Below are 10,652 nucleotides of genomic sequence, written 5' to 3'. Positions count from 1 at the left end.
ATTTAGATATAGATTTAACATTTAGATTTACATTTAACACTTATATTTACATTTAATATTTATATTATTTAACAACTTTTTGTTACTGCCAAACATTGTACTTGGAAAAGTTGTTGCATGTATTTACATGATTTTGTCTCTAAATGTTTGAAAAAGTGACATGTGAATATTGTCCTGCTTTTTTTATTCATATGATAACGCTAAATGTACGAAAACTGCGCAGGATTTTAGAACGTGCAACATTTTACAAACGGCGCCCCATATGGATAACATTAAGTACGTGGCGACCCACAGTTACAATGGCGTATTGCTGCTAATAGGTACCACAAGCGTCCCGCACCATTCGAATTTTTTATTTTTTATTTACAAAGGTTCAAATTAGAATGGCAAAAGCTGCAGCAGATTTTAGTTTAATTCAGGCTATAGAAAGTAAACCACAAAACATTTGACTTTTTCAGCAATGCAGATATAAAAAGCTGCGCCTCATAAGCTAACGTTAGCGGAACAGCTGCTAGCATGGTGGTAACGTTAGCCCTTTGTGGTGTGAAGGGGAGATAAAGGTTCCCTGAAACGGGTTACAAATCAAAATGCTGCACATATCATTCAACATTGTTATGTTCCAAAGCCCAGGAACAAGGCACATTTTTTAAAACAGTGCATCAGTAGAAAACTCAACAGATGGAAATGCTAAGAGAAAACATCTTACATAAAGATAGAAAATAAATTAAAAATATATATATAAAAATAATCTCTTACAAAATATATTCTATCAAACAACATTAAGGGGGGATTAATGTCTGGAAGCCTTGCTCCTTGTGGCTTTCATCTTGGCTTAAAGAGTCAATATTGTTGCTCAGTCAAAAACTCTGCAACATTCCAGACAACTAGCAGCAAACTGTGGGGGTCCGGGGACAGAGAAGTGGAAAAACAATACTATCATAGCAGGCCCAGGATCGGTAGTTCAAGGTTCCTCCGCTAGGCTTAAGGCACGTGAGCTGCAGGCTCCCAATTGTGACATTCAGTCGAGCTCCAGTCTTTCCTTTCCCTACGTTTCCTTGTTAAATTGAAATTGAATCCATTTTTTATGTTTGCTTTGAAGGCTTTAAGGCATCACAACTTATTGCCTTACCGGAATTTACAGTGAATTTTCAAAAATGATCAGTAGTTTTCTCATTTAATAAATTATTAGTCTAGACAAAAAAATAAAAGAACAGCTTGAGGTGAGTCATGCCAACAGACCGGTGGAGAGAAGTGAAGCCTGGGGTAGGAAATACATACAAATGAAAGTAAAAAAGGAATTCATTAGCCCATAGGATGAGTGCAGTGTCGAGGCAGATGTCCATTGGCATCGGCATAATAGACACATCGGAGGAACCAGCTGTTGTGATTGTTGACAGAATGGAATTCCCTCCACACACGTCTCACGTTGCTCCAAACACTCGCCCAATAAATATCTCTATTTACAGGTGTACACCTCTGTCCTCTCGCTGCACGTGTTGCATTTCACGTGGCAGCACCACAGGAACTTGCAGTTGCACTGCCAAACGCGCGAGTACTGGTGCGTGTCGTACCCTCGGCCGCAGCACATCAGGTCACAGCTGTTGGGCTGCAGCGCCGTCTTGTTGCACAGGCGACCCTGCGTGCCCATGCTGCCTGTCAGCAGGTCGGCCTCGCAGTAGTTAGGCGACCTCTCGATGTACACCAGCTCTGTGTCCGTGGGCTTGCGGTAGGAGTGGGGTTTCTTGATCTTCAGGAAGGCGGGGCGCTTGTTACGGCTGGCCCGCACCGGCTCCACGTGCACGGCCTGGTTGTACCGGTCCTTGAGGACGTATCCCAGCTGGCGGAACTTGGGGAGTGTTGTCCAGCACGTCTTGGTGGTGCAGGATCCCGACACGCCATGGCACTTGCACTCAAGGCGCATGCCTTTCTCCAGGACCTGGAAATGTGAAAGGGGCGAGTTGATATGGAGCAATGGTCTCAAAGAAGTTTCAAACCATTAAGGGTGCCAGGTTGCAACCGCCAAACTGAAATCTACTCACACTTATGTATTGAATTTGTTGAGATCGCAGTTTACTTGATAGTCGGTTTTACACCACCAAAAGTGAAGATTTACTTCTTTCCTACAGCTATTTTGTTGTAAGAAACATATGAGTGTGCAGAAATACCTACTCTGACATATTGCATGAATAGTTCAACAGGTTGAGACAAACGTTTTCTAGCATTCCAAATGAATGTAAGCATTCCAGAGATCTCTGAGCTGCTACAGTGTGTCACCATTTTGCCAGTAGCTATGTATGTGCCATTTGTTTTACGAGACAGGGTGAGCCTGAAAACACACTCACGGAGGAAACATACTCAAAGTTCATGCATTTCCTCTTAGTTCTAGATGATTTAACAAAGGAACATTTGATTGTGTTTGTAGAAGTTCTTAGATAATCAGTTCATTTCAATGTAGTAATGCCACAGAATAGAAATACAAGTAAAGGCATCACTTACATAAAAAACAATATAAATTATTATTACTAATGCATTAATGTGTGCATCACATAATGTTCCTTTTAATCCTGTTAAATATTTATTATACGTATTATAACTAGTGGATTTACACTTAGTATAAATAATGTGTCGTCTAGTAAGCTGTAAATCCCAGTAATACTGTAAATTTAGAATGGTGAGAATGAAAATATTTAGAGTGTGGAGAAGTACTAAGAAATGGAAATGCAACAGTTAAGTAAAAGTATTTCAACCTTATTCTTAAGTACAGTATTGAGAACAACTCTGAGTGAAAGTTACAATTACATCCAACAGAACTCTAAGGAATTTCAATTTAAATGTAATATACAACCAAGCAGGCCAAGAGAGCACGTCATGTACAGTAAACAGATACCATATATTTATATAAATATTTCATATTTTTCCAATAATTAATTTATGTCCTAATGAGCAGCAAAGCTTGAAAAGGCTTTATTGATCAGTTCACTAGTGATGGAAAATTGTTCTGGAGCAGGGAAAATTACCCTGATGATGGCATCCAAGTTACATCGACATGAGCGTTAAGTAAAGCCTCTGTTACAAACTAGAGGTGTGGAGTTGGACAGGAGTGCCCATTTACTAGGGACGAACAATTAATCAGAATTCTATCAAAATTGCAATTTGGCAATGTATGCGATGCTATTTTCAAATCAGTAATGTTTGTTTTGATTCAAAATTACATTAAAAGGACATATTGTCTTAAAGCAGAGATACGCTTGCCATGTCCAAACCCTGCCAAAATATAAACAAATAAATCACACAGTGATAGTAGCAAAAATTATTATGTAAAAATGATCCTTTTTTCTAATATCACAAATTATACTTCAATTGCAACATCAGTCAAACAAAACATAATCTGAAATGTATATCAATATCCTTCAGAGCTATTGAGTTGCATTGTTGGAAGTCTTTTCAACCAAAAAAGACCAACCAACCAAATCTCAGGACTTTTTGAAAACGAACAATTGACTAATTAATTTGTTTCATTTTAACAAAGACATTCAGTTTTCCCTGCTGCAAACATTTGTCAAAGTGAACAACAAAATTGGGAGAAATAAGTGAGAGTCCCTTTAGGTCAGTTAGACTTGTTAGTCTTTTTGCACTACATTTTAATCTGTTTTCAATAACTAGAGTAAATGGGATGCTTTTTTTTTTTAAATAAACCAAGTTTAAGACCACACATTGCAATGCAGACGACAGACAGAAGCTGATATCAGCAAAACATTAAAGGTGACAGTAAACAGCGAGCAACAGGCCTTTTGCCGAAGTGAGTGTGGAGGTGTTTTGGTGAGTTCGGCAGAGCGAGCCCCGGACTGAACGGCATCCACTCACTCGCTTCTCACTGGGTGGGAACCACCACCACTCTGCTCTTATGTGGCTTCAGACTCTCTGGAGTCTCGTGGTGTAATTGTCAAAAGCTGTGGATGTATCCAGCTTAACGCGGTCATAACCCCCCCGCCTCCCCTTTACACTATTTACTCTTCTCAAGACATGGTACGCAGTGACACACACTCACATCTCCAATTAAACATGAAAGCCATACTACAATAATTATAGAGGTATACGTTTAGTAAGTCAAAATTAAGAGATTAACCCACTGTATCAGTGAATGGTGCCAGACTAAAACAGAAAACAAGCTAAATATTCATAGCAGTATATTGTGCATTACAGCTACTGATAGTTCCAGTTCTTCAGCATCAACATCTGCAGTGGGCCGTAACACCAAGTTGGGGTTACCAACTAGAGACTCTCTTATCCATGTAGTGAAATAGGTGGAAAATATCCTTCCCTCTTCTGGTGGACCATACATGAAGCGCACTTTTGTTGAACAATTTGTCAACGGCGAAAGATACATTTTTATTTGATTGTAACAGAAAACCGTTTCAGTGAAAAATCTGAAATTAGATTGACTAAATACAAGTAAGCAACATTTTTGTACAAGCAAGTCATTTTTGTACTGAAATCACACCAACATATGGGTCTCGCTCTTCCATTGACTTCCCACAAGACGAGAGATGTGGTTTAATGGGCTGTTTGCCACTAAACAAAATGTTACCATGAAAATCCCACCTAAGATTGGTGACCTTCTTAACTTGCAAAATTGCCGTTGAATTTGAAATGACCGCGGGAGCTAACGGAAAACTAAGGGGGCTGTCAATAGATTAAAAGAAATTAACGAAATTAACGCACATTTTGAAATTCATTCATCTAGATAAATGGCGATAGATGAACGTTGTTTTTAATGAATAATTGACTAGGTGGAACATGTTGAACTAGCTACTGTTCTCGTGCACTTTGTGCTCAACTCGTCATCATTATAAGAGACCGTGGTCTTTTAGGACTTTTAGGACTGTGTGCCGCCCAGGGTAAAGTTAGACGTTGAGATGAAAGTAGCCTAGCAGCTAGCTTAGCATAGCAGTGCTTTAAGTGTTCCGTTTTCCAATGACCCCCCTTCTGTTTGACACATGGAGGAATTCTTCTGCACAGTTCTCCGTTGTATGTTACGCCTCTGTTTGTTTTACTTCCAATCCAAAAAGCTTTCTCCATCTTGATGTAGTTAACTGACTGCAACTAGCTCCTGTTTGGTTTCCACTGTCAACAAGTAAACAAACTTACTTTAACTACGTTAAAATATTTTGTTGCATTAATTCGGCCACATTAATCGCATAAATTAATGCATTTATGTTGACAGCCCTAACATTTATATGAATGACCTGTGCAGGTAGGGACGCTACCTGTCCCTTAAAATACGGAATCGTCCCGTATTTGAGCACTAAATAGTCCCGACAGGGATTGTCCCGTATTTTCTGAGTTGTCTTCAATCCCATGCAAATAATCCCACCCGAATTCCAATATTCACTGCTGATTGGGTAATTCTCGCTGCCATCGTTGGTTTGATTAGCCCTGAACCTGAAACAAACCAGTTGGAGTCAGAGGAGGGAGGGTCTCAGCCTGAGATGGAAGGGAAGGGTACATCCTGGCCTCCATGCAGTACCCTATTATAGAATATTCCAAATATAGTGTGAAATTGAACTGATGTTGATTGTTTATATGTCTACAATACTTCCACAGCCACTTTGCTGTTGCTCCTGTCTGTTTCTCCAAACTCCATTTGCTGTACTACACTGACTATGTCTCCTCATCGAACCCCAGTTCGAAACATCCAAACGTTTCACTCTAAAAGCATCTACTGTAAATGACTGCGATGAAATCAGGCAGACTTATTCATGTGTTCAAAGAAGTCAAAGAGCCAGACTCCAGAATAACCCGAGCCGTACCTTGCGCCCCACTTCGTTGTTGTGTAAATTCATGAGAGTCCTGGCGTTCTGCTTGATCTCCCGCGCGTCCACAAACACCTTGGAGAATCCAAGGCCGTAGTGGACGTCCGCGGAGCAGCCGCCCCACTTCCAGCCCTCCTCCTGGTTGTAGAAGCCCTGCTTCTCCTTGTCACAGCCGCAGCCGCTCAGGCTCCCCTGGGTGCAGGCTGCAGTGACGGCGTGGGCGACCCCGGCTGCAATGATAGCGTAGGTGAACGCGGCCTCCTTGCTGCCTGCGATTGGGAGAGAAAAAAAAATCATAATTTCATTACGAATGCAGACAACAGGATTCACTATTTCAGGCGCTGTCAAGACTCCTTGCATACCTGGCATAGCTGCTTCAGACCAAATTGTAAAATACATGAGCCAAGTCCAATTGCTCAATCAAGCTCAGTTAAAGCAGACACACGAAGGAGCTCTGGACCGTGCAGAAAATACAACAGAGCTGCCGGGAATGGAATGGAAGACCATGGCTCTGTGATTCTGTGAGTGATGATCAAATTCTACTAACTAGATGTTATAATTTAATAAATTCAACGATCAAAAGTCAATGATCCAAAAATATTTGAATGGTAAAGATGTAAAAAAATTATATTTATTATTCAGTGGGAGATAAGACATTCACAATGTTTAAGCATTATTCATGGCCTTCTTCTGCACTACCATCATAAATGGGATCCACCCTGCGAGGTGCATCAGAGAGGCATGCATAGCCTCCCTAAATGGATGAATTCCCACCCCATAAATCAACTGCAGTTTTGTGCAACCTGTTGGAGCACATGTAAATAGCACCCAACCATAACTATAAGACGCAAAAAGAATGCTCGGGAAATGACCTCATGTGTAGCATCCAATGCGTCGCCAAACTAACCCTTTACAGCAACAGAGGAGCAGCCCGGGTTCACAGTGAAGTACTTCAAGGAGCTTACTTGGTGGGTGGGGAAGGAAATTCTTGATCCTCATGCCAAAATACTGTACATTGCTGCCATCCTCAATCCCAGATTTATGTGCTCTTGGCAGTTATCAGTGTTCCAGCCTGCTGAAACCAAACAATAGACTCAGACGGACCCAACTTGGAACTTTATCTGAAATTGGGTTTGAGTTTTTCATGTTTTTTTACAAATCTGAAGACTCGCATGAAAAAATAAATGAAGATAGCGTAAACCTGGAATAGAGTACTCGTCTGAACTTGAAGCTTTTTTGGGGGGTGAGGTTAGGGGGGGGCATTTACAAAGATACATGACAGAAGTTTAGCTGAAAGCAGACATACAGCATGTAGCTCTTCTTGCAACCTGCTTTAGGGGAGCATGGATGGTTGCAATATGTCGTCATGGTAGCAATCAGACATTTCCACCATCACAATCAGAGGTCATTGAGGATCCCTGTACCTGCTGAGCTGCAGCATACATTAGAACAAATTATTGTAACATTACGAGAGTAACAGTAACAGTACTGTTATTTGGAAATACAGTTGAATACTGTTAAATATAGAAAAAGTTGATGTTTTGGAAGAAAATATTTTTTTACAACACAGTTGCGGATACTTCTGTATTTATTCCTTACTGGTTGACTCCAATTCCACTCACTACTCACATCATATAATCACATTGCATTAAATGTCTACTTCTTAGCACATTCAATGGCTCACTGAACAAGGTAACATGAATATTATCATTGTCAGCATTACCGTGTTCAGTCATTTAGTGTTGAAATTATGTTGTATTGATTTTTGCCAATACCGCTGGTGTCCAGCATGCTTCCAGCTAACTTAAGCCAATGTTACTCTCTGGAGTGACAAATTTAATATTTGTAATAATATTATAATATAAATATTTACAGGTTATGTTCAATGAAAATAATATTCTCACATTAGTAGACACATACACTCACCTAAAGGATTATTAGGAACACCTGTTCAATTTCTCATTAATGAAATTATCTAATCAACCAATCAAATGGCAGTTGCTTCAATGTATTTAGGGGTGTGGTCCTGGTCAAGACAATCTCCTGAATGTCAAACTAAATGTCAGAATGTGAAAGAAAGGTGATTTTTGAGCATGGCATGGTTGTTGGTGCCAGACGGGCCGGTCTGAGTATTTCACAATCTGCTCAGTTACTAGGATTTTCACACACAACCATTTCTAGGGTTTTGAAAGAATGGTGTGAAAAGGGAAAAACATCCAGTATGCGGCAGTCCTGTGGGCAACAATGCCTTGTTGATGCTAGAGGTCAGAGGAGAATGGGCCGACTGATCAAAGCTGATAGAAGAGCAACTTTGACTGAAATAATCACTCATTACAAACGAGGTATGCAGCAAAGCATTTGTGAAGCCACAACACGCAAAACCTTGAGGCGGATGGGCTACAACATCAGAAGACCCCACCAGGTACCCCTCATCTCATCTACAAATAGGAAAAAGAGGCTACAATTTGCAAGAGCTCACCCAAATTGGACAGTTGAAGACTGTAAAAATGTTGCCTAGTCTGATTGAGTCTCAATTTCTGTTGGGACATTCAGATGGTAGAGTCAGAATTTGGCGTAAACAGAATGAGAACATGGATCCATCATGCCTTGTTACCACTGTGCAGGCTGGTGGTGGTGGTTGTTTCTGACCATGAATAAAGAATAAAATTCTACTCACAAAATATCAAAAAAGTCCAAAATGAAATTTTTAAAAGTTGTATTATAAATGTTTGTGTGCAGGTCTGCCTATGCCAAGGTAAATACAGTTAAATTACCATAGAATTTCCAGTTTATTCCCGTTAATTCCTGTTAAATTACTGTTAATTCCCGTGGAAAATTTCCAACTTTCCCGGACACTTGCAACCCTAGGAGAGAGCATCGCCTTGAGCCTTGTTCCACACACTGGATGAAAAATCTGTGGCTTTTTTTTCTTTTTCTCTTACATGGAGCAGATGTGTCTGAGCTTCAGACTCTGAGACATTTTTCAACATGTCAGAGGTCAAAGAGGGAGGAATACCCTGTTGGACTTTTTTTCTGACAAATTATAGCAGCTTTGTAAACTTTTTTTTATGACTTCCCAAACAGTTAAGATAACAAACGACTGAGTATATACAAAAAATCCTGTGTCTATTGAACTGCTGCTGTAGTATAAAGTAAGTAATTAAATAAATTGTTACTACTTTATTAGTTGAAAATACAATCCGGTTACTTTAACAATGAAGACCTGCTGACGTGTTCCAACATCATGGACCTCAAAGATAAACTGAGCTCTCAGCCTTATAATGATACTTAACTTCAGCATGATTGTATTCATCATCATATTAGCACAAATAAATCAAACATTACTTTAAACCATCTCAAAAGGAAATATGAAAAAATACCGCGCTGTCACAAAACAATCGAATACCCATCGTAAAAATTCACAAGCCCAGTTTGTGTCGCTGAAGTGAAATGAAAAGTGCAACATACCCACTTTGAGCTCTTTCCCGAACACGGTCCTCTCCGCCAGGGCCGAGCAGTTCCAGCGGCCGTGCCTGAACTGGAACTGGCACTCGTTGATCCCCATCTGAACCCCCTCTCCGATCACTATGATGGCGTCGGGTCGGCTCTGGCAGATAGTCCTCTGACGGGGGGCCAAGCCGGGGATTTTATTACAGATGATGCTCGCTCCCAATGCGACCACCGAGGACAGGCCCCTGTGGCGGAGGAGGTCAGAGGTTACATCGCGTCTTTGGGGCTTCTGCAGGTGTTTTAATTCGGGCCCTTTTCCCGTGGGGCGATTAATAACACTGATCTGCCTTATCACACACGCGTGCGCGCCTGCAGTGCATTCCACCACCAACATGAATGGAGTAATGCGAGGATGAAATGCAAGAGGAGCGCAGCCAGAAATGACTTTTTTGTATTCTTATTTTATTCATAACTATTATTTAATATAACTAGAATAACTCACCCGATTTTCAGATATAACACTCCGAGGCACAGGAACAAGTGGAAGATCCAGCGGCGCGTCTTCCTGCTCATGGTGCTCGGTGGATTGCTCGGTGCAGCGAACCGGCTTCTATTCCTCCGCAGAGCCCCGCCGGGTGTCCAGGTGTTCCGAGCCGCTGTACGCAGGAACGATAGAGCTCCTCGGGCCAAACCAAAGTCCGTGCTGACCAACCCGTCCTGATCGCATCTGGTGGGTGTCCGGCGGTGCGAGCCCGCGGTGGAGCATTGGAGCTGCTGTTTTCCAGGTGCGCAGCTCGACTCCTCACTGATCAGGCTGTGCGTCGGGGTGTGTGTGTGTGTGTGTGTGCGCACCTTTTTGCTATCAGGGCGTGTTCTGCGGAGGATCTGCCTCTGCGCAGCTTGCAGGTACACGCTCAGCGCATCGGTTTCTGCGCGCAGAGCACCTGGGTCCAGCTCAGGGTTCAGGGAGCCGCTCCGATGTCGCACTTGTCGTAGGTCATGAGCATCCTCTGCGCTCCCTCCGCGTCTGACAGACCCCCCCCCCCCCTTCTCCCACCCACCGCAACGATGAATGCCCCTCCCACCACATGCCTGTGGCCTTGACACGTTCTGGGACCCCGCTTCTCTCATCAGACCGATGTGATATAAGGCATGTGGTCCGTGGCTGCGTGCGTTTGTCATGTACTCATGTGACCTTTGGAGGTAGGAGGGTCAGGGTCGCAATTTTCATTCCTGTAGCACATGTTAAAATACACTTTAGTGATAAAAAAAAACTCGTTTTCAGCGAAACTACAGGCTGTAACCTCAGGTTATGAACAGTGCCAATGCGCATGTGCATTCTCTTTAACGACCACCAGGGGGCGACTCCTCTGGTCCTATAGACATACT

At 41.9% G+C, this 10,652-nt stretch overlaps 1 protein-coding gene across 1 annotated transcript; it reads right to left on the bottom strand.

Moving 5' to 3' along the window:
* Positions 1 to 268: 268 nt before the first annotated feature.
* Positions 269 to 10,291, bottom strand: wnt7aa (wingless-type MMTV integration site family, member 7Aa). Its single transcript, XM_037490398.2, has 4 exons — positions 9,766 to 10,291; positions 9,282 to 9,508; positions 5,811 to 6,082; positions 269 to 1,936 (listed from the first exon to the last, which is right to left on the bottom strand). The coding sequence occupies exons 1-4, from the start codon at positions 9,834 to 9,836 to the stop codon at positions 1,457 to 1,459; spliced, it is 1,050 nt and encodes a 349-aa protein (XP_037346295.1). The 5' UTR covers positions 9,837 to 10,291; the 3' UTR covers positions 269 to 1,456.
* Positions 10,292 to 10,652: the final 361 nt, after the last annotated feature.

The sequence above is a fragment of the Pungitius pungitius genome, chromosome 8, assembly GCF_949316345.1.
Source record: "Pungitius pungitius chromosome 8, fPunPun2.1, whole genome shotgun sequence".
Taxonomy (NCBI): Eukaryota; Metazoa; Chordata; class Actinopteri; order Perciformes; family Gasterosteidae; genus Pungitius; species Pungitius pungitius.
The sequence above is the reverse complement of the archived record's forward strand: the minus strand, read 5'-3'. Positions and strand labels throughout refer to the sequence as shown.

Coding starts and splice junctions, on each gene's coding strand:
- wnt7aa (XM_037490398.2), bottom strand. CDS start 9,836: ATGAGCAGGAAGACGCGCCGCTGGATCTTCCACTTGTTCCTGTGCCTC. Junction 9,509..9,765: donor GTGTTATATCTGAAAATCGG/GTGAGTTATTCT, acceptor CCTCCGCCACAG/GGGCCTGTCCTCGGTGGTCG. Junction 1,937..5,810: donor ACAACGAAGTGGGGCGCAAG/GTACGGCTCGGG, acceptor TCACATTTCCAG/GTCCTGGAGAAAGGCATGCG.